At 41.1% G+C, this 25260-nt stretch overlaps 1 protein-coding gene across 6 annotated transcripts in view; it reads right to left on the bottom strand.

Annotated features, from left to right (window-relative positions):
* Positions 1-25260, bottom strand: part of HELZ (helicase with zinc finger) — a 172386-nt gene that overhangs the window by 54536 nt on the left and 92590 nt on the right. For all 6 annotated transcript variants that reach the window (XM_075562115.1, XM_075562113.1, XM_075562112.1 and 3 more), the window contains 6 exons: positions 10827-11005; positions 7981-8099; positions 6278-6423; positions 5409-5556; positions 1431-1614; positions 99-327 (listed from right to left, as the gene is read on the bottom strand). In XM_075562115.1, the coding sequence (XP_075418230.1) occupies positions 99-327; positions 1431-1614; positions 5409-5556; positions 6278-6423; positions 7981-8099; positions 10827-11005 (1005 nt within the window). The remainder of the gene's footprint in view (positions 1-98; positions 328-1430; positions 1615-5408; positions 5557-6277; positions 6424-7980; positions 8100-10826; positions 11006-25260) is intronic.

Genomic DNA, 25260 nt, shown 5'->3' with positions numbered 1-25260 from the left:
TTTAATTAGCCAAGAGGTCACACAGACAAATGGACACATGGGGTTGCGGATTGACTGAGCTTCCCCCGTGAATGCCGCCATCAGTAACACCACATTACCTGCACCGTCCGATAGAGCACAAAGCAATGGGATCACCCACTACAGCCACCAGGGATTGTGCTCTTGTGATGGCAGTGTTGAGAAGCTTGTAGTTAGATAAAAAACCATAGTCTAGGTCCTCCGTAGAATCTTCCAGCAGTTGCTCTTTCTTTTTAATTGGTGTCTGCTTGTGTTTACAAGTATGCCTTGTACGTACTGTGCTAAGAAACAAAACTCTGAATTGCTTTCCTATTTAAAAAATGAAAACAAAGACAAGATGGTCATTCTACACCACTGGCACAACAAAAGAGAGCATTGCGTTTTAAAACACGGTATCCCAGAAGCAACCTGAGTGGTGACCTAGCCCAAGGTCTCAGCCAAGACAGCGCCCCCTTTCCTTGAAGCAGTCAGCTAGCCTCTGGCCATCCAGGGCAGACACAGCTGATTCCCAGGGAAACCCTAGTAAGAGTCTAGGAGGTACAACCTTTTTCGAATCTCTTATTCTAAGACAAGCTTCCAAATATATGAAAAGCGCTTTAATGCCATTAGACTACTCATTTCTAAGCCAAACAGACCCAGTGCCTTCAAACATTCCCGACTCCCATCTGGCAGTCTCTAACTGTTGGCTGCCCTCGGTCTCCTCTGGGTGCTTTCTAGTCACTACCAATGCTCCTCCTAAGGAGCCACCTTCCGAGTGACCGAGACCAGTCTGGGTGACCTGGATAGCAGGGCCGGTCTTTATTCCTGGATCTGGATATTGCACATGACCGTGAAAACTAAGGTGGTGTTGAGCTCTCACAACATAGTGTTTAATGCACATATATTTAATAGTCAAAATTTTACAGTAGTTAATTCACAGTATAAAAACCATTTCAGAGAGCTGCTGGTAACTATTCATTCAAGGAGTACGTACATGTGTTGGAATTGACTTGACAGCAAAAGGATAGATAAAATTCACAAACTACACGTTTAAAAACGCACTTGCACAGAACTGACATAGCAGTGAAAGTTTAAACATTATGGTTATGAACAAATTAGTTCTCATGTATAACATAGCAACTGTTTATGTGTCATGCTCCCGTAACAATAACTAAATTGTGCGGATACAGTGTGACATTTATACAATTATTGAAAAGTCCATTTGTTTAGCTTTCCTTCATCTGGATATAAGACCTTAATAAAAATGTAAATGACCTTGACCTTTAATCGCATGATTTAGCATTAAAGCGTTTGGTATGAAATGAATACATGACTGTCCAGAAAAAAAGATCCTGAGAATTAAAAATCAAACTTAAATACATTATAAGATGTAAGCATTTAAAATTACTTCATTCATTTCAATTAATGCTTACCTTGAACATTTAGCACCCTTTCTACGTTGACATCAGATAAGCGCTTCTTCCGAAGCTCGGCCCGTATCCTGAACACTTGATCCGCGTACGGGGTAACCACGCCAATACTGCCGTCGTCTAACTTCCCCCAGGCGACTGGCCACTTCCTTCTTAACTCTTCTACGCGCTCTACCACTTCAAATACCTTCAAACACACAGAGACATGGGCTAAAGTCACCGCCAGGGTTTGAAGGAAACTTGGGAACTGAAAGGGACGCACCGGGGTCCCAAGTCAGCAAATGTCATTTTCAAAACTATGTGGGGGATTCAAAAAACTTGAGGGAAAATTCCACGGCATTTCCCTATGATTGTTTTGAAGGTCACTCAGATTTTAAAATAATAATCTATGCCAATGTGACCAGGGAATAACGTGATTTTACTTACACTGTGAACAGTGAAATCCCATGATAAAGCATCCGACAGAAACATGAAAATCAGACAATGTAGTGGGCCAGTAAGAGGAAAGGGCTCAAGTTCCCATGGTGAAAGGAAGGCAAGAGCGAACCAGGAAACTGGCAATCCTATCCACAGAGGCGAGTCCCCACATCCCCAGGATTCCCCAGACCAGGCCAGTAAAACAACCTACCTACCCAGAGTCCCAGGATCACTGCTGCATAAAATCTAGCACTGCCTGCAACCCCCAGCCACCTCACCCCACGGACACAGCAAAGGAGTCAGTCAGCAAACCATAGCTGGGGCCAGCGAAACAGACTTCCAAAACTCCCAGCCGTCCAAGCTGTCCTAGCTATACCATGGTCTTCAAAGGGTCATGGAAGAGTTCCATGGCCATTTAGCTCCATTTTCTCATTAAAAGTGTTAGGTCCCCTTGATCAGGAGCCCTGGTAGCAGTGGGCGTCTAACCACATTTGACAGTTTGGCATCAGCAGCCGCTCCTTGGGAGAAAGATGAGGCTGTCTGTTCCTGGAAAGACTCACTCCCACAGGAGTCGTTCTGCTCGTGTTCTAGAGTTCTGGCGAGTCGGAATCAGCCCCATGGCAGTAAGTTTTAAATCTGAGTTTTATAATTCTACAGATCTTAGGATATCTATAAATATGCTCAATAAAATTGGACAGTCTTTAGTTGTTTCAAAAACGTGAAACTTGTGGGCTAGGAAGCAGTCTTTCCACTTAAGGCGAAACGTCAACAAATGACGGTGCTAGACTCCAGATGCCCTACTCATATGGGGACAGATGACCAGCAAGTGCATCCAGCCCAGGGACCACCCCAGGAGAGAGCTCCCGAGATGGTGTGCTCAGCAAGAGGAACACAGAAGGTTGGAAGGCGAGGCGACAGCAATGAAGAATCATCACAAGCTGGTCCAAAGGCAGCGACTGTCAGACGAGATGAAAAGAAAAACCAAGCTAGAAGCAGCGATATACCAGCTACAGACCAAACACTTTAGATTCAAAGATACAAGCAAGATGAAAGTAAAAGGGCCAGAAAGATCTACCATGCACACAGCAATCTTGGGTGAGCTGACTAAAATAAACCCCCCAAAACAACCCACTGCCACTGAGTGGGTTCTGACTCATAATTATTTCCAGGGCTGAAATCTTTCTTTCCAGGAGCAGGCAGAGTGGCTGGAGGGTTTGAACTAGGGTCAGCCTATCCACAAGTAATGCCAAGGCTTCTCACGTCGTGCCTGTAACAAGAGTCAAAATAAGGCTCGAAAACAAGGATGTCATTACAGATAAAGAGGGACATTTTATGGTGATAAAAGGCCAATCCATCAGGAAGATGTAAAAATTATACACAAAAACAACAGAGTCCAAAAATATATAAGGCAGAGACTGGACTCTTCTTGATGTCACCTGTTACAACCCACTGGCATTGAGTCACTTCTGGCTCCTAGTGTCCCTGGAAGACAGAGTACTCCAAGCCACAGACCCCCACCGAACCTGATGGGTTTGTTTTTCTATCTTTCTTCATTTTATCACACTATTATATAGTTATTTTGCTCCCTCTAGACTGAATTCCTCAAGGTTAAAAATTATTGTCATTTTGTTTAGAATTTATTAATTTGCTTTTCTTCAACAAACAATATGGGGTGTAAATTCGGACTTTTAAAAGTGGATGATCTTTCTCAACTGCTTTCACCGTAACTACTTTAAGCACGCGAGAGAAGACAAGACCGAGTGATGTACAAAGGGCATGGTATAAAGGACAGAAGGAAAGTGTCTCAAAGCTTCTGCCCGCATTACCTCTCAGAGCTGAAGAGAACGACTGAACAGTCAGGCTGTATTGATGAAGCTCAAGGAGGGGGCTCAGAATTTTTCTAAAGTTAGAGGTTTAATAATTAAAGGCCACACAAATTTTATCTTTATGCTTACCTTAATATGAAAAAAAATCAAATTGACAGTGTAGGAAGACGCATCTATTTACTGGGAAACACCATGTGTGTTGCTAAGATACAAATATTGCAGCTTAAGCAGCTGAGCCCGACAAGTACCCACCCTACCAGGGACCCAGCTCAGCCCTCCCCTCTCATCCCCGGGGTCACAGCAAAACCACCAAGTCCCACCTGGACCTCGCACTGTGGCTGGGTCCCTAGCTCCCAGGGCAGCGGTTTCTAACAAAGGAGAGACCCTAGTGGTACTGAGTATGTCAAATGGTTAAAGACATTTTACCTTTCCCCCAAATTAAATGACACCAATTAACAGACATGTTTCTTTGTTTCAGCCTAGAATTTTACCAAGAGAAGATCCTGTCGATTTTCTCTAACTACAGTGGCAGATCTCTGATCAATTTTTAAGAGGAAAGAGAATTACTATCAGATAATAAAAGCCATTTCTCTGTAAATGAAATGAGTAAACCAGGCGAGTCTAAGGGAATAAAAGAAAGGGAGAGATCAGAGACGACAAGCCTTTCCTTAATAACCAACCACCTAAAATAACCAACCTTGACCAATCTTTCTGGGTTTCCTAATTCCAGAATTCCTTCCTTTGTGACCACCTAAACCCTTAACTCCAGGTTTCAAGCTGTGGAGTCAGCACTGGGCTAACCACAACATTAGCACTTTAACCCCACCAGTCACTCCAGGGGAGAAAAATGAGGCTCCCTGATCACATAATAGTGTACAGTCTCAGGAATGCTGAAGAGCAGTTGCAAAGTCACGTGAGTCTGAATCCATGTGATGGCCGTGGCTTTTGGGGTCTTACTCTCAAAAGGCATCACCATGGTTTTGTGTGCTGCCTGATTTGTACCTCATACTCCCCACACTCTCTGAGCTGACAGAGGGAGGAAATGTAGAAAGTCACATAACTTCTAGCACCTGGTGGGACAGCAAGATTGTCATGTGCTATCTTCTTGGAGCCCAAAGTACAGGATGCTGGAATTCCAGACTTCGTCACTTAAAATGAGACCTCATTTTAGTAAGCCTGATACAATTAAATGAGTTTAATTTAGATGGCACCAAGAAGGCATCAATCACATGAGAATGATGGTGTTTTTCTTTTAAATGAAGCTCTGTACAATGAGTTATAGCCTAAGACTCAAAGTTAATCAAAGTTTCTATGTTATATTTTGCCGACATTGTTGAAGTTTTTCTTTAGATGAGATTGGGATAGCTAAGTCTACAGAGACAGAAACTAGATGAACTGTTTTTCAGGGTTAGAGCCAAGGAGGTAGGGCGGAAATGTGGAGCTGGGAACAATGAGTGCAAGAAGGAAGAAAAGATTTGAAACTGACGATGGTGATGACTGCACAACTCTCTTTAGTATCTTTAAATTACTGAATTGCATGATATGTGAATTGTATGCCAACAAAAATGCTTTTTAAAAAAAGCTCTTGTTATGGCAGGAGGGTCATCTTAGAAGATAAATATTACATAATAAAGAGTAAACTTTATACATTATTTTCATGAAAACAATGTCAGCCCACAATAGAATGTCAATGGAAAACTGTGGAAATGTTACCAATCTGTAAAAAGAATTAAGGTACCTCGGCATTATTATAAAAAGCTGTGCTGTTTTTCTCTTGGACATCTTCCCCTCGTGCTGTAAAGAAAGTGAGAGGGTAGAAATCCTTGTGTGCTGGCTGCTTCCCACTGGCCATCAGTTTGCCTTCGTAGAAAAGATCAGAAGTGTAACTGCAGGAAAACCAAAAAGGAAAGGAGTTGTCAACAATAAACATTAGTTTCATCCACCTAAAAAAACCACCGTGGATTCCAATAACGCCCATGACTAAGCTTTAAGGAACCATGCGCTCTGCAGAGCAAGGGAGGTTAGGACTGGTCAGGAGCATAAGGGACTTTCCAGTGTTGGTCATTCTGTTTCTTTGGTTACGCGGTGTGTTCAGTTTGTGACTGTTCATGGGGCTGTCATTTCGAATATAGTCACCTATACAGAAATGATCATGACATTTCAGAAAAAAAAAAAACCTTTTAATAACTTTATTATTAAGTCTCATAGGTCTCCCTCTTTCATTTCTTTTAAAACAGACTCTTTGTAGAGCACTGTCAAGAGACTATAAGCAAGCCACTACGTGATTTGTCAACATAACTTGTTTAATATCATAGCTTTTGTTTTTTCAGAATATACACTGAGTCACAGAAAAATATATGCCAGGTCCAGTAGACCATAATGCTTCCACTTTTATAACTGGCCTGGTTTGTAAAAAGTTATAGCTCTGGTGTTTGCAGCACTCGTTGGAAAACATAAAATTAAACATGATTTGCAACACTAGGGACAGACACCTTGTCGTTCTGCTGGGAACAAAGCTCTGTCCCGTCCCTAGCAACAAGCCTACTTCGCAGTCCCTCCCACCAGAGCGCGGGAAGTTGGAGCGCCCCGAGCGCAGCCCCCACTTACTTGATGATGGCTTCATGGGAGCGGTAGTTCTCGCACAGGAGGATCCTGCAGGGAAACTCAGCAGGGTAATGCTCGTAGAGTCGATCGAGTAAGGACACATGCAGGTTCCGCTCCCTGGCAAACTCGCTGTAAACAAAAGGACTGAGCTGTAACAGACAAACATACAGAGAAAAGGTAACTACATACACAAATGGTACTCTGTCACCCACTCAGAAAAAACTCAGCAAGCTGAAACCTCTGGCACTCCAGACCTCAACACACTCAATGTTGGAGCAGACCGGACCAGAGCTGATTACTGGGAAGCATGATACTGCTTCCCTCCCAATTCCGTAACCACCAGATCTCAACTTTGGTCCAAGTGGCTACAAAAGGAGAAAAATAAAACTCAAACAGACCTTGATGCTTTGGTGCCATGTTTGTTTCAAAAACAAAACAACATTTTGAGGAATGAAACCACTGAAATGGAACTTCTATAAACCAATGTGTTTCAACGGAAGGCTTCCTTTGATTGTGGAAACGTTCCTAGGTTTGACTTAGAAGCTTTGATGCTGTTTCTGCATTAAGCTTTAAGTGAAGTAAAATTTTTCAAAGTTTGAGAGACCTTTAAATGATCAATTTATTTACTCCAAGAAGATAATAATGTTTCCATGGAAAAAGAGCTACTAATACCAAATACCTTTTCATACTTTTTGAAAAAGCTTATCAATTAAAATTTTCATACCTTAAAAAATAATTTTACTGCTATCTATAGAGACAGAAGGAGGCCAACGTTTTGAACATTTTCATTTCAGGATCCCCACACAAAGTGAGAACTTCTCCACCGGGATGAGTCAAGAGCTTTCTCTCCAGCATAACTACTTCTCTCATTTAGTGGGGCGAGTCTTTGTGTTATTGGGGGACCAGGGAGGTCAAGTTAATGATTTCAACTGATTAACTAATTTAAAAGACAAGACAACCTACTACGCAACCAAACAAAAAAAATAGTAATAAATTTTTGCTCAATTAGTAAAATAACCCTTTTTAATCCATAAAGTATAAAGAATTATACTGTGTTATGCCTCTTACTATTAAAAGTAAAATAAAACTGCTTTAGCAAAAGCATACAAAAGCAAATTTTGCTTCTCTTTCTCCTACTCTCTCCTGGATGTCTGAAGAGTTTACAATTCTAAATTAAGTGTGATAGAGAGAAAAAGACCTCAACTGCAACTCTGTACAACAGATATTTAATATTAAAAATTCTACTCTCTTTCTTAAGTGCAAGAACTCAAACACATTAAGATCAGGCATGTTTAATTAAGTCCTTTGTTTCTGATTACACTGAAAAACTAGCCCTTCAGGAAAACAAGTGCTACAGACAGGAGTGGGGGAGCTATAGAATGATTAAACAAATATTTATTTGAAAAAGAAAGGTAAGAATCTAAAATTCATGCAATGATCAATCAAATTCATAAACCTGACAATGTTAACAATATCAAGCTCTCATTTATTTTAAACCGTTGGTCTAAACAGCATCAAGAAGAAAGGGGTGGACCAAGGATTTTCCTACCAGAGGCTCCAGTGTTTTTCCCTAGTTAGAACAGATACATGTGAGGAACTCCAAATGCGCTATGTGATACTGCTTCACAAAATAGCCTGAGAAACAAGAGTACTAAAAACCAAAATGTGTTTAAGTTACTTCTGGTGCGAGGACTCAGGGAGCCTACCTGCATGTGGTCTCCAGCCAGGACAATCCGAGTGCTGGCAGTCGCTAACGCTAGAGGCATGATGGTTTCACACTCCATGGCCTGAGCCGCCTCATCCAACAGAATGTGCGTAAAAAAACCTAGAACAAACAGCAAATGCAAACAGGGCCATTGCAGCAGCAATTCAGATAGGGGCTTTTTTTCTGCTAAGGAAGTTATTAAGGGACTTTTAATAACAACAATCAACTTAGACAACTGTTAAGTTCAATCATTATTTTAAAAATCATGGTTTAAAAAACAAAACAAAACCAGCTACTTCACTCACTAACAAATCCTGAATGGCATCTGATGCCATTCAAAGTCTAACGTCCAACAGCTGAATCTGTATATAGAGCAAAGACCTAAAAGGACAAGAGGCAGTTTTTGACTAAAAAAAGAGGTTGGCAGCTCAACTAAACATTGATAGCACCCCCAAATCTTTTCAATATTTATTTGGTCAAACACTAAAACTAAAACAATGATAGTTTGTAAATAACTTTATCCCAAATATGTAGATTGAACCTTATTTAAAACAAAGATCATACCCAGAGCTTAATACAGACAACCAAGTTATAATGTGTAGGAAAACATTATTTTAGACAAGTTCATTAAAAAAATCAGCTTGCGTATCCATTAACAAATTCAGTAATTTGATTATTGATACTTATTTTACTAAAAATATTTATGTATCATTTTTGTTTAAGCCCCTACTCTCCCCTAGAGTGGCACTGAGCATTAATCACCATCTGCGAAGTGACCCTGAACCTAACCTCTATCTCTATTAATATCAGCAAGCCCCAAACCACAAGTTTAAATGATTTTCCAATATAACCTGTTTTTAGGTTAGAAACGTTCTAAATCTTGCTCACAGGCACTAACAGCCAGACTCATTCTCCAGGCAAACAGGTTGACAGTACCAGTATTAATAAGCGAGTTACTAGCTGTTGTCTGTTTTCTAGCATTCGCACTTTGGTTCCATAGGACCAATTAGGGAAGATAGCCACCGTTATCTTTTCGAATATAACACACCCTTGAAAATAGTGTGCACACACATACGGTGCACAGCGAGGGAAGTAGGAAACTCGTGGACAGTGGGCTTCAGTCCTTGTTTGCATAAGAATACAGCATGTGCACAGGATCAAATACAAAACAGGCAGCAAATCGTGAGACCAATCTGGTAATGATGTGAGAAAACCTCTTAACCAAGCAGAGCTGGGCTTGTGTCAGGGACACATCAATCACGATGCGGCTTTGGCTATGGCTTCAGCGCATCACGGCAACTAATGAATCAAACCCAAGTCGTGGCGCTTGTGTCTATAAAATGATTCTCCACAGGGTGGATAGGATCCAATGAAACGAGGCTTTAAAACATCCCGAATAAACACATACAATGAGCATTAGTCATCCCATGCTCTTGCCATTCAAAGTCCTGTTTTACTCTCCCAGACAGCTCTACTGCTCCGGAGATGGGGTGGGGGTGTTAATCTATGTGGCAAAAGATGCAGAGTATAACCGAGTAACAGAGAGATTGAACTGGAAACAGACACACAAAAAGCACCCAGCCCTAAAAAGTTCTGCCCCATGCATGGACCTCACTTGGGAGGGAACAGAACGGAGCCCAATGAGGCTGCCTTGGTTTGAACCCACTTTGGCAACTCTGCTTTTGTGACTGCCCCCACGAGCCAGCTGAGCCCCATTTTAGTGAAAGTGAGAAGAGGCGCGTTTTTTGTTGGTGGTGTTTGTTTGTTTTTTAGCCTCTAATGCTGTTCTGTTGCTTTATCATCCACCTCAGTCACCAGACACGGCTCAGAGAGATTTTGAGGCTTTTCTAAAATTAAATCTACCCTCAAGGAGGCAAGTTTGGCTACCACTCATCCCTGTAAGATAAACAGCCATTTATCAAGGGCCTCCAGGTGGCTATGCCCTGGGCCAAGTGCCAGGAGTGCCAGGTGAGGAGAGGAGTCATTGCCTTCCAGGGCCTCAGACACTCAAAAGAATGTGTGACTGGCTCTGACAGCACTCGTTTCAGAGGCGAGCAGACAGTATGGAGCCAGGCCAATAGTTACAATACGGCAGAAATAAATGCGGATTCTTCCAAAGCAACGTCGGTGAAGTGACACCAATGGCTGCTAATTATACTCAGCCATATTTACCCAAATACCTTCCTGTCACCTTGTGTGTCCTTCTCACTATGTTAGAGTTTACATAGTGCCTATGCTTACATACACTAACCTTAACAATGTCATGAAGGACCTTCTCGCAGTTGGCGTCTTTTTATTACATAATACAAAAACAAATAAGCAAACTCACTGCCATTGAGTCTATGCTGACTCCTAATGACCCTACAGGACAGGGTAGAACTGCCCCTGTGAGTTTCTAAGCCCTGAAGCCTTTATGGGAGTATAAAGCCCCATCTTCTCCTGTAAAGCCACTGGGGGACCTTGTGTTTAGCAGCCCATTTCCTTATAGAGCGCAAAACCTTAAGAAAACGACAGAAGAGACCCGTGCTGACGGCATTTTAACTTTTCACATATTCACAGTAAGAAATGGCAGTAAGCAAAGAACAGAGATCGAAACTAGGGGTGAGCAAACTTTCTGTCCCGGGCCAAATAATGGCTACAACTACCTCAGCTGCACTAGAGCAGTCTCCATGGTTTCTAAATCTGTAAATAACTATACAGGGCTGTGTGTCGATAAAATTTTATTTACAAAAATGGGCAGCGAGCCAGATATGGACCATGGATTACAGATATGCCCACCCGGACCTGAATGGAATATGAAGCCCCTAAACCAGTGAGACACCATCACGGTGTCCTGAGTCATCATACCAGGTTCAAGGTCCAACTGACAGAGGTATTGGGAAGTATTCAATGTAACCACCACCACTCGATGTTTGAGGATATCTTCTTTCTGGGGCATCTGAAAGGTGGAATGTGCGCTTGAGATCAAACAGTACTGATGCACAACTGGGTGGACAGTTTTTACCCAGCGGTTTCTGAAATATACCCTACAAAGCAAAAGAAGACATTTCCTCTTTATATTTATTAGCATCTTCATTGTATCAATCATCCTATCATCATTGCTACTGTACAATGTCTGAAAACCAACAAGTAACTAGGATAAAGATCAGTATTCTACTACATTAGGATTTAACATACAGCTGCCATGATATTTAATGTCACCCCCACCTTGGTTTAACAGAAAACCTATCAACTACCACAATTAAGTATTATTGATACATGCACAGATTAATACTGCAATAGACTAGCACATAAACCTAAGTTTCATTAGCATTACATTTTTTACATTCAAGATATTCATATTCTGGGGTAACTTTTTCAGTATATTCTTACAAAAGCACGCTAACTTCATATTATAATTACTTATATTAATGAAAAACAGTGAACTGCATACTTGCAACAAAAATTCAAAAATCCATAGCAATTTTGCTGTAGAATATATGCTCATTCAAATATTTTAATAGACCTCTGTCTGAATTCTGGTAAATTTTTTAATGCAAATGTTTTTCCATCAGAAAATCTTAACAAATAGGCATCTTTTCCATTATATGCAAAATAAAATGATGACTGGGCCCCACATGGAAGACCAAGATAATAAAGAAAGACGTCACGCATCCATTTACCCCACAGAACAAAGTTTTAGTGAGTGCCTTCTACAGTGTCTGCAGAGGTAGATGACACACAGCTCGAGTCAGAAAGGCTTTGGAATTCATCTGAGTTTAATGAAATGTCAACAGAGGGTCTGACAAGGTAGTCAAAAGACTTAGGTGACTAAAGGATCACTCTAATTTTTCTGGTCAGTATACATGGAGATAAATGAGAAAGAGGAAGTGGGGCACAGGGAGGCTGGTAAAGATTAAGGGCAGCCGTGCTTTGTAGTGTTTGTTGATGCCTGTGCTGTAAAACACACTACACAGAGCTGATCCAACCGACCAATGTGAATCCCACTGCCCGGCAGGCATCTTGTCTTACTTGGTGGTGGTGTGCTGATGTGATGCTGGAAACTGCGAGTGTTTCAAATCCCTACAAAGTCAGCCGTGTGCACAGGTTTCAGTGACGCTCTGACTCAGAAGAACGCTCTAACCATCTGCTTTTTAAAAACTGGCCAGTGAAAATCTTATGAAGAGAACATTGTCTGTTAAGATGCTGGCATGCAAGCCCCTCAGGTTGGAATACATTCAAAACACAACTGGGGAAAAGCTACCTCTTCTCAAAAGTACTAACTCACTCACTGCCATAGAATCAATTCCAACATCAAGAAGCCTTATAGAACAAGACAGGGCTTTCCCCTCCACCCCCAGGGGAGGGGGGATTTCTGAGACTATAAATCATTACAGGTGTAGAACGCCTCATTTTTCTCCCATGGAGCAGCTGGTGGTGGTTTAGAACTGCTGAGCTAGTGGTTAGCTGCCGAACCCGTAACCCACTATGGCATCAGGACTCCTCAAAGATGAAGGTACAGCTTTCCACGACCTTAATTTACTGATGTGGTCTAATTCAAAATGAGAAGAAACAGTTGCAAAAATCCAATAACAACAATAATGTACAAATTAAAAATGTAGGAAAATTAGAAGTCTTCAAAAATTACATGGAACACATAAAGACTAGTACCCTAGGCCAGGCGTCCTCAAACTAAGGGCCCGCAGGCCACATGCGGCCCGCCGAGGACATTTATCCGGTCCGCCCGGTGTGTTTTGCCCCGTTTGTCTTTTACTTCAAAATCAGGTATGTGCAGTGTGCACAGGAATTTGCTCATAGTTTTTTCTTAAACTATAGTCCGGCCCTCCAACAGGTCTGAGGGTCAGAGAGCTGGCCCCCTGTTTAAAAAGTTTGAGGACCCTGCCCTAGGCATTAGTAAACTGAAATGGATTGGTATTGGTCACTTTGAATCCTGCAACCATATGCCCTACTATGCCAGAAACGCTAAACTGAAGAGGAATATGTCACATTCATCATCATAACGAACATTTAAAAAAAACAACCCTCAAGTGAGGGTATAGGATGCCTGGTGGGACTTGAACAAGTGCAGTGTCGCCAAGAGGAATTACTGAAGCCTGAACATGATAGTGGGACAAGAGGAAAGTTAAAGGAAATAGAGGAAAGAACTAGGAGGCAATGGACATGTATAGAGGTCTAAATACAGGTATGTACATATGTAAATATATTTACATACTCTACTCAAGTATTCCCTCAACACAAGAACACTTTGTTCTAATAAGCTGGCATTCTGTGGTGTTCACTTTCCGAACATGATTGCTGAAGACAAAATGGGTGCATAAGCAAATGTGGTGAAGAAAACTGATGGTGTCCAGCTATCAAAAGATATAGTGTCTTGGGTCTTAAAGGCTTGAAGATAAATAAGCGGCCATCCGGCTGAGAAGCAACAAAGCCAACATGGAAGAAGCACACCAGCCTATGTGATCACGAGGTGTCAATGGGATCAGGTATCAGGCAACAAAGACCCAGCACCAAAAAATCCTATGATGTGAATGAGGGGGAAGGCAGAGTGGAGACCCAAAGCCCATCTGTAGACAACTGAACATTCCCTTGCAGAAGGGCCACAAGGAAGAGATGAGCCAGTCAGGGTGCAGTGTAGCACCAATGAAACATACAACTTTCCTCTAGTTCTTTAATGCTTCCTCTCCCAGCCCCACAAAGCGATCCCAATTCTACCTTAACACATCTGGCTAGACCAGAGCATGTACACTGGTACAAATAAGAGCTGGAAACACAGGGACTCCAGGACAGATAAACCCCTCAAGACCAATAATGAGAGTAGCGATACCAAAAGGGGAAAGGGAAGGGGAAGGTGGGGGGAGATGTGGGGAACCAATCACAATGATCAACATACAACCTCCTCCCAGGGGGACAGACAACAGAAAAAGTGGGTGAAGGGAAACATTGGTCCTTGTAAGACATGGACAAAATTTCTTTTATAAATTATCAAGGGTGCACATGGGAGGGAGGGTGGGGGAGGGGGAAATTAGCTGATATCAAGAGCTCAAGTAGAAAAAAAATGTGTTGAAACTGATGATGGCAACATATTATGTACAAATGTGCTTGACACAATGGATGTATGTATGGATTGTGATGAGAGCTATATAAGATATATATATATACATACATATCCCTATAAAGAAGAGCAGGTAATAAAACTATTGATCAAATTTATGTACCAAGTACTAAAGCCAAAGATGAAATGTTTTCGAGCTTCTACAAGCTGAAAATGATCAACCATGTAATAATCAAGATGCACTTATAATTACAGGTAATTGGAAAGAAGAAGGCTAGGTTGGGAAACAGTTGGTAGTTCAAGCAATGCCAAAGATTGCAATGATGCAATATTATAGAACCAACAGCTTATTCACTGCAAATATCTTTTTTTCAACAACATAAACAGTAACTATAACGGAGATCCTCACCATCTGAAATACCAGGAATCACTACTTTTTTGGAAAGAGATGATGAGGAAACTTGGTATTGTTATTCAGAATAAAGTTAGGGTCATCTGCAAAACAGGTAATCAATTTCTCCTAAGCAAGTTCAAGCTGAAGCTAAACAAAGATGAAAACCAGCCAAAGTACAACCTTGAGCATATCCCACTTGAATTTAGAGATCATCTCAAACACAGATTTGAGGCAATAAAATAATGACCAATGATCAAAACAAGTTGTAGGATGACATCATGTATGAAGAAGGTAAAAAGTCATTTAAAACAGAGGAAAGTAAGAAAACCAAAATGGATGTCAGAAGAGATTCTAAAACTTGCTCTTGCGGGGAATAGGGAGGGAGGAATAAAAACAAGGAGCTGATGCCAGGGGCTTACGTGGAGAGCAAATGTTTTGAGAATGATGAGGGTAATGAATGGTACAAATGTGCTTTATACAATTGATGTATGTATGGATTGTGATAAGAGTTGGATGAGCCACCAATAAAAATTTTTTTTAATTTGCTCTTAAACAAAGAGAAGCTAAAGTGAATGGAAGAAAAGATGAAGTCGAAAAACTGAATAGACCAGTGTTTCTCAACCCGTGGGTCGCGACCCCTTTCACAGGGATTGCCTAAGACCATCGGAGAACACATATTTTCGATGCTCTTAGGAACTGAGACACTGCTCTTCTATCCATCTCCAGTCTTCAGAGGGGTCCACCCACATACATCTGTTGAGAAAGAAGCAATCTCAACCTTCACACTGATGTTGGCTTTTTACGCATACTGTTTCAAAACGTAGTAAATGCAGTTTACTGCTGTTATATTAAAACTGTTAGCCATGCTACACCATTGCTTCAAGACAAAATTTATTTGTAATTACAAATAAATATTTCACAATTACATAGTTTTTGTGATAAATCACTATAGTTTAATTATGTTCAATTTGTATCAATGAAAATACATCCTGCCTATCAGACAGTTAAATGACGATTCATAACAGTAGCAAAATTACAGTGATGAAGTAGCAACGAAAATAATTTCATGGTTGGGGGTCACCACACATGAGGACCTGTGTGAAAGGTTGCAGCGTGAGGAAGGTAGAGAACCACTGGACTAGACGATTTCAAAGGGACACGTAGGGAACAGAGTAAAGTATTAGAATGAAATGTGCAAAGGGCTTGAGTAGAAAACACAAAGGAAAGCACATGCTTGGCATTTCTCTAGCTGAGAGGTCTGGGAGGGGAAAAACCCAAGCATCAAGTTGCAATGTAGGCTCTTATGGGGACGAAGATTGAATGATGCAGAAAGCATCAAAAGAAGAAGGATGGAATATATAGAGTCACTGCCTCAGAAAGAACTCACCACAGTTCTACCATTTCAAGAGGTAGTATGGGATCAAGAACTCATGGTACTGCAGGGAAAAGTCCAAGCTGCACTAAAGGAATTATTAAAAAATAAGGCTCCAGGAACTAATGGAATAGGAGTTGAAATGGCTCAGCAAACAGATAGTTACCTGGGCAATTGCCTGGAAAATATCTACATCTGCGCCCATTCCAAAGAAAGGTGACCCACCAGAAGGCAGAGCCTAGTGGACAGTATCACAAGCAAGTAAAATTCCGAAGATAACTAAAAACTGGCTGCAGCAGTGCACCGACAGGTTAGCTGCCAGAAATCTGAGGCAGATACAGAAGAGGTTGTGGAATGAGAGATGATCAGTTCTGATTCAGAGGGATCTTCCATGGAAGCAAAGAAGACTGGAAAGATGTGTACCTGTGCTTTATTGACTATGCAAAGGCATTGGACTCAGTGGACCGAAACAAATTAAGGTTAGTAGTGCAAAGAACAGGGTTGTGGCATTTCAGAACATTCCACTGTGTCCGTGTCAAAGCTGCATATAGAACAAAGCTAGTTACCCAGGCAAGAGGATACTTCACAGTATAAAACAAGGAAAGGTGCGTGTCAGGGTTGTGTCCTTTCAGCAAGCTTTTTGCTCTGCAGGGTGAGCAAATAATCCGAGAAGCTGGACTATGTGAAGAAGAATTGAGGGAGGAAGACTTACTATCAGCTTGCAATATGCAGATGGCATCACCTTGCTCACTTAAAGTGAGAAAGACTTGAAGCACTTGCTGGTGACGATCAAGGACTTCAGCCTTTGGTACAGATAATGGCTCAACATAAAAGAAACTAAGAGAGAGGCGCCACAGCCTGAGCACGTTGCCCCCTCCCCGAGACTCTGAATGTCTTCAGCTCAAAGCAAAGGCCAGCCTGACTTACGCTCTCCCGATGGCGACCTGGAGAAAATTGAGAACAAAGCAGAACCCACCATAGACATGCTTCCCAATTACCTGCAAGCTTTCAAGAAGGCCCTGGCCCTGGTCATGCAGGTGGAAGAGCAGACCAACAAAGAAACCAACAGCAAGAAAAAGCTCCAGTGGTGACTCTAAACAAATCTGAAAATAATGGAAGTTTCCACAAACTTTCTGAAGCCCCCTTGTACCTATCTCACAACTTTTGCCTGTTCAGTTATTTACAGGTTTAAGCCTTATTGACAGCAATTACAAAAATCTGTTTGCAAGCTAACATTCCATGAGCCTTGTAGTTTTTCCATCACCCCTACCCTCCACCCCCCACTTTCTGCATACTGACCCAGTAACCACTAATAAACTTTGATATCTTTATATATATAAAAGAAACCAAAATTTCACAACTGGACCAATAAACAACATGACGATAAACCAAGCAAAGAATGAAATTGTCAGGGGTTTTTTTCTTGCTTGGATCCAAAATCCATGTTCACGGAAGCACCAGTCAAAACAAAAGGGCATGTTACACTGGGCAAATTCATCGCACAGACCTCTTTAAAGTGTTGAACAGCCAAGATGTCACTTTGAGGACTACGGTATTAAACATGTGAAAGTTTAATAATGAATAAGGAAGACAGAAGAAGTTATGCATTTGAGTTGGTGTTGGTGAAAAAAAAAATCAAAGCACCATGAACTGCCAAAACATAAACAAATATAGTCAGAAAGCCGGATGCAAGGGACGATGGTGAGATTTCCTGTCGATTATGTTAGGCATGTTATCAAAGGACATCGTGCTTGGTCAAGAAGGGGTCAGCTAAAGAGAGAAACACCCTCAAAATGGACTGGCACAGTGGCTGCAGCAATGGGCTCACAAGTTACAACTGTGAGGCTGGCAAGGGACTGGTCAGTGGGTTGTTCTGTCTTATACATGGTCGCTATGAGTCAGACCCAACTCACATCTAACAACAGCAAAAAACATGGGATTAAAAATAAAAAGCCTGCCAGTATTTTACTTTTTATTCCTGCCAATAAACTTTGCTACAAATATTTTGACAGGACAGAATTCTTTTTTTCCACAGCACCTCAACCCCATTTTAATCTGCTCCCCTCCCTGGAAGATCTTTCCTCCTTCCTACTGGTTTATCATTCTTCACAGCACTACCGCCAAGTTCTTCCCCAGAGCTTTCTCTGTTAATCACAGGCCTAGGCATTCCCTTCCTGTCTCCAATGTTCTCCAAACTCACTGTCATCGAGTCAATTCCGACTCAGTGTCCCTAGAGGAGAGGGTAGAATTGCCCATACGGATTCCCAAGACTGAAACTTTTTACAGTAATAAGAAGCTTCATCTGCCTCCCGAGGACCAGCTAATGAGGTCAAACTGCTGGCCATGTGATTAAGGCACATAGGATGCTCACAGTCATTGTCACAAGCTTTCCTTAACTCCTAAGTTTTCGGACTGGAGGGACCAAAAGGAGCACTTGCCATGCTTTCCGTATGTACTGTGTGTCTTACGCTTCTTTGTGCTTACATTCTTCCTTGTGTGTGGACAAGGTGAGTGTTAGGCATACAATAGCAGTTAATGAGTCCGTATTGACGATTATTACCATGACTGTATTTCTAGTACTGTATGCAAACTGTACAAAGGAAGCCATCTATTTTTAAATGACTTTTTAAACTGAGCTCAAAATAATATTCTCAATACTATTTTCCTATAAAGATGCTCTCTTTTCCTACAATCTGAGAACATTCTTGTCGCCATAAAATTTAACGTGACTGTATTTTAAAATTCATTTGCAATGACTGAATGGTTCCAACTACTGACAATATTGAATTTCTTTATACATGTATTAAAATACAAACCCAGTCTTTGGTCTGTAACCTGTAAGCTTAATTGGAATGGCCTAAGAACAAGGCAATTGGACAAAAAGAGATCGCATGCTGCCTTTTCAGCTTCATAGATAATCTGGCAGCAGCAACAAATAATACACTGGGTGACATGAAACAATACAGAACAATGTAGGAAGAATGCTGGTGGGTATTTTTTTTAAAAACCCACAAAAACAGTAAGTTTCCTGTGCGATGGTGACTTAACCTCACCATATAAGCTTTTTAAAGGATACTATGACTTGTCTCTCTAATCCGTTATCACCCTCTGCCATCTGTTCTCCAGTCTGGCCTAGTCCTTCCAGGAAGCCTTGGAGTACAAAGTATTTCCCTGCAGGAAAGGCAAGTCTTTGTTCTTCCTAAATTGTTCATGAAAACAAAGAAACAGACTCTACTTACGATCTCACATTCCCAATAGCAAATGTACACTCCTTACCTATCCCTCCTCCTCAGTCTGTTATAGCTGGGAAAATGCTCCTACCTGAGGCTTCTGCCCTGTGCTTCCTGCCTTCATAGGAATTTGGCTTCTACAATTTAAGAAGCTTCACCTCACTCATGTTTTCCCATGCCCCGTATCTCCCCTCCCTTCACCACCAAGCACGCCAGAAATGTGGATTACATTCCAACTAATGAGGGTCTCCATCCAATTCATGACTTCCCTGCCTCCAAATCGTGCAGGTATTTTCCAGTCAAGTTGCTTAACTGACTGGCAGCATCAAGCTCTGAGGTGTCTCACTCTCCCTGACATTCTCTTTCCTCGGCTTTCATGACTCAGCCTTCATGCTCACCTGCTACCTTTCTAGGTTACAAACCAAAAGCCAAATGAGCTGTCATCAAGTCGATTCCAAATCATAGTGATGCTATAGAGCAGAGAAGAACTGTCCCATATGGTTCCCAAGGCTGCAATCGTCCTGCGTGCAGACTGCCGCATCTCTCTCCCAAGCAGCTGCTGGGGGGTTCCAACCATCAACTTTCTGTTAGCAGCCGAGTACTTGGACCAAACTCGGTCTCGAGCCCTTGCCCTTCTACCAGTCTCACTCAAGCCTGTGACTTCAATCTCTATTAACACGCCAATGGAGCAAGCATTTCCCTCTCCACCGAGCTGAAGACAAAGATCTAATTATCTACTTGAAATCGAGCTCCTCTAGGATATTTCACAGACAGCTCAAAAGTAATCTCATAATCTTCAAAAATCTGCCTTAACCTTCCACAAAACATTTAAAACCGGTATTGGTTTCTTTTTCATAAAAGATAAATGGTCTTTAAAGATAGGTAAGTACTTTGGGAAAGAGGTACATCTCCAAAATATGACTATAATCTAGGCAAACATATAAACTTGGTGAGAATAACCAATACATTTTTTAAAGATGTAAATATTTTAAACAAAATGCTTTCAATGGTTATTTTGAAGTGCTCATTTTAATAAATTCAGGAAAGTAAAATTTCCTTTTTCATATACTTTAAAAACATGAATAACCAGATTTAGAAAATTATTTATAATTCTATTCATAGCAACTGCATGTATATTTGAGTATAGTATATGACTATTAATCAAACTACAACATATTAGTGTTTGTCTCTGGCTGATAAACATATAGCTAATTTTTATTTTCTTCAGTGACTATTTTGTCAGTAAGATTTTTAAGTGCCTTTTCAAATTGCTCATCAGACTTAACTCTCAGTAACGCGTCTTCATAGGGAATAAGATTCTGTGAACTCTAAGTCTCATACCGACATTTTCAGAATCACCCACGAAAGTCTCCTCAAGTTAGAGGTGATCAAAGCACAAGTTCGATCACTGGGACTCTTTTCTCAAAAGGATTCTGTTGGCAACTGAAAGCAATGAAAGTATAAGGTTTAAATCTTTGTCTCTATATTGCTCATATGTTTTTGTAACAGTTCAAGGAAACACTGTCAATAATAAGATTATCTCTAACACTTCCAGAAACAGTTTTCAAAATCAGAGACTTGGTAGTGACAGTGACACTCTCAAGCTCATGGTATTCTTAGAAATAAAACCCACTAATGTACCTAACAAGAATTAAAACCAGGGATACTCTGATAATCAGTACTTTTCAATTGACTCATTAGTTGTTCATAAATTAGAATGCAATAAATAGCTCGCCCTCCATTCTCACTAAGATGTTACAGAATCAGAGAGCCCTCACACCAGAAAATCAGTTTTGTTAAAAACCTTTCTAAAACAAGTGCCTTCAAGTTTCCAGAAATGTCTGCCGGTCTCTAAAGACACACTCCACTGGCCAAGAAAGAGCCTGGCCAGAGCCAGAGGTTGTGCTTTAGGAACCACATACAGAGGTCAAGGGTGTTCTCCATGCTTTAAAAAAAAAAAAATCTAGTTCTCTAAGTACAAACAAGACTACATACCATCTAAAATAATTTCTGAAGGGTCCATCCCCACCCACAGCATTTCAGTTGGACCCATGGTAAGTAATAGGATTGTATACGGGTTAACTATCTATGTATGAATTTAAACATACTTCCTTTATTTACCGTTTAATGGTCATGGCTATAGTCATCACTGTGAAGAAAGCAGGCTCATCAGCCCCACTCCCAAGAGAGGGAGGTTGGGGAAGTCTTCCGTGGGCACTTAGTGCCCTCTGTGTTCTTTCCCTTGCATCCTGGGACAATTCAGGGAAAGGACCGTCTTCCCAGAGAACTCTGTCATTCTAATTTTCAATCCTGTATCTCCCATTTGTTGTCCATAATTAATCAATCTGAGTTCAACAACAATGTGATAATAGATGAGGTGAATACATCCTAACAATTCAATACTTTAATCCTTCTTGGAAACACACTCGCAAGAGAACACTTCCAAAGGGTGGTGGTAGTGTTAGGTGCTGCGGAGCCAATTGCAGTGCAGCTGTCTGGCCCTACACCGTCCTCACAGACGCTCCTGTTTGCGTCCACTGCTGTAGCACTAGGTCACTCCATCTCCGGGTGGGGCTTCCTCTTTGTCACTGCCCTCGACTTTACCAAGCATGATGTCCTCCTTCGGGACTGATCCCGCCTGATAACATTCCAAAGTGTGACCCCGAATCTGCCCATCCTCTCCTCTCAAAGAGCATTATGGCCATACTCCTGCGACAGACTTGTCTGTGGCAGATTCTGTATTCTTCAACACCTCATTCAGAGGACTTCATCCTCCTCCAGTCTTCCGCATGCAAGGTCACAGGAAAACACCACTGCTTGAGTCAGAGTGACATCTCAGCTCTGTAAGCACTTTAAAGAGGTCTTGTGACAGACTCGCTCATGGTAATGCATTGTCTCCATGGGCACTGACTGTGGATCCAAGTAACAAGACAGCCTTCACAACACCAATTTTCTGCCTGTATCATTCTGTCCTTCATTAGCCCAGTTTTATGTCTTGAGGTGTAATCCACATTGACGTCTTTGATCTTTACTACTAAGATGAAACATAGGACCTCATAATAAATTGGGGAAAGCTGGCTTTTCTTACTTCGTTCCACTTACTAAAGGAAAAAAATAGTAGGAAATTTATATTGAAATGTTTTTCCAATTTAGACTGCGTCACTCTTGAGACTTGTGAGAGGTACAGTTTTCTGCTATAAGGCATGTTTCTGGACTCGGGTTGCTATGACTATCCATGTACCACCTGTGGAACCTGACTTCTGATTCTACATGAGCTACCTTAGAACCTCTACATTTTACATAGGAGACATCGTCCAGGGGCAAATTACCAAGCGAAATGATGTATTTTCATGTTTACCCATAACTCTACAACCCAAAGGTCAAATATCTGTGCTAGGACAGCTGAATATTTGAGACTGTTCTACTCTGTTGTTTCCATACCAAAGGGACTCTGATCACTGAGACAGACAGGCTGCCTATGTGATACACAGACATTATTCTTCTCTATCCCAACAAGAAAGAAAAAAATTACAAAATGCATTCCCATTGAAGGGTGGCACCCACAGTAAAAAATGGGGATTCACACATCGATGGTCAGTAGGAAATGGACACTGTCTCCAATGAACGGTGCTCGGGAAGATGGTTCCACATTCAGAAAGAGAACAGGGAGTCATGTCTCACATCCCCATCCCCCCAAAATCCAAACTGCATTAAGAGCCTAAGTTTGTAAATAAAAACCATGAAATTCTTAGAAGAACAAGGAAGAGCCCCACTGTCAGGCCTGGCTTTCAAAAAGGGATTGTCTAGTATAATACAAGCATAAAAAGCAAGACTAAATAAGTGAGACATCATAGAAATTAAAACCTTTAGTTCATCAAGATAACAAACCTTTTGTTCATAAAGATAAAAAAGACAAGGTACCAGGCTGGGAGAGAATCTTCAAAAAACATACATCTGATAAGAATCTAAAATCCAAATTAAATATAACGCTTCAACAACTTTAAATCAGAATGGAATAACCCAATCATAAAATGGGGGAAAAACTGAAGTCATTTCACCGAAGACATTGAAATGACCACCTAACATATCAGAAGTTGCTTGGCTTTATTAGACACCATAGACATACAAATCGAAACCACAATGAGATCCCATTTCACTCCAACTCAGATGTCCAAGATAAAATACACAGAAAATAACAATGTTGACAAAATGTAAGGAAATTGGAACCCTTATCTATTGCTGGCTATTGTGGAAAACAATATGGCAGTTCCTAACACCCTAAAAAGCACAACTCCCATGTGGCTCAGCCGTTATACCCCTTGGTATATTCCCAACAGACTCAAAAGCAGAGACTCACACACTCTGTTCGTTGCAGCGTTACTGACAATGAACAAAGGTGGGAACACCCATCTGGACTTCAACAGGTGAAAGGATAAAGAAAATGCGCTACACACATAGGAGGAAATGTGCTTAGCCAGCAGGAAAAATTTAGTCTTGACACTTGTTACTGTATGGATGGAGCCTGAAGACATTATGCTAAGAGTAAATGACAAATATTGTATGAAGTCTCTCGTATAAAAAGAAGACAAATTTCTGAAGAACAAAGTGCATGAGCCGTAAGCAGGGGTAGCAGAGAGAGAGTACAGGGGGCCAGTAGTGATGTAAAAATCACATGGGTGAAGGGAGGGTGGCACAGTGGATTACTGCAGCTATTGTCAAGGAGCTGTGCATCTGTAAAATGTTGAATTTTCGAGTGAGGTGATAAATACATGTACAACAATGAAGGGAACGAAGAGTAGCTGCTGGGGCTACCTATGTATAACCACACACTTCGTGGGATCTAGCTTCTTGGTTTGTAGTTTGTAGTCATGGTTTCATGGGACAACCCAATTAATTGACCTGCTCAGTGTTTCGCCCCTACCTCTCAGTTCACTGCACAGTGCCTGGAGTCTTAAAAGCTTGCAGAGAGCCATCCAAAATGTAAGACTTAGTCTCTATTAGCCTGGAGCAAGAGGAAGAAGAGCAGGGAATAAAACATATTCACTGCCATGGAGTTAATACTGACTCGCAGTAACCCTTTAAGAGTCCTAGTAGTGTAGTGGATTATACACTGAGCTGCTAACTGCCACATTGGCAGTTCAAACCCACGAGCTGCTAGTCAGGAAAGAGATAAAGGCCCCGCTCCTAAAAAGACTCACAGGAGCTGTTCTGCCCCAGGGAGCCACTACGGGACAGCAATCAAAGGAATTATTATATGTGTGGCAGTTACCTCCATGAATAACTTCCTCCTTTACCATGAGACGGAAGAACTGTATGATACCTGGTTATTGAACATTTTGGGCAAAGATTCTATAAAACAATTCTCCTCAAAAGGGGGAACATACAGAACAGACTTTCAAATTCTCGTGGACTCTAGACTTCCCTGGAAGTCACAGAGGGTACTTGAACCCCTGAAACTAATCTTTAACCTGAAAAAAACCATACCCCTGAAAGCATCTTAACACTGAACAATCATTAAGACTAACTAGTGAAAAAGGTTCTATTTGACCATTATGCTCTCTCAGAACCAGTATCGATGGGATCAACCTGACAATAGCAAATGTGAAAGACTAGCTAGAGACCCGAGGAGTTCGTGTTAACGAAGGAGAAACAACTCAGGAAAAAAAAGCGAAAGCGTTTGCAGAACTTGAAGAATGTAATCAATGTCACTGAATTGTACATGTCAGACTGGTGCATGTTTGGCCAATATTCTCAATAACAACAGAGTAAAACTTAAGAGGTAAACAGTTTAGGGCGATTAGGAGGGAAAGCTACCTACCCAGTTTTCACTTGTGATCTGAAAACAATTAGAATATAAAGCAAACTAAATAGTTAATCTGTTGCTGAGTGCCACATTCTCATGTCTACTATAGCAACTGAGCTACAGGTGTTTGGTTTTTTTTTTTTACTAAATACAACTTGATTCAGTATGAAATAATTATTTCTGCTTTAATTGATCTTCTATAATTAACCCAATGTATGCCAAGAAACCTGTGTCAACAGGCCACACCACTGTTCTCCCCCCTTTTTCCTTTTATGAGACTCATTTAAATGCTTTAGTTATGGTTTATTAAAGAATTAAAGAGCATAATCTCATTTTTTAATGCCTGGGCTAAACTAGAAATAAAAAGTTAGCGGATCATGATTCAAAGATGTGGTTAGAAAATTAATTTATAAATAATAATTGTATTCAA

Source organism: Tenrec ecaudatus, chromosome 10 (genome assembly GCF_050624435.1).
Source record: "Tenrec ecaudatus isolate mTenEca1 chromosome 10, mTenEca1.hap1, whole genome shotgun sequence".
Lineage (NCBI taxonomy): Eukaryota > Metazoa > Chordata > Mammalia > Afrosoricida > Tenrecidae > Tenrec > Tenrec ecaudatus.
Note: the sequence above shows the minus strand (reverse complement) of the source record. Positions and strands in the feature narration are given on the sequence as shown.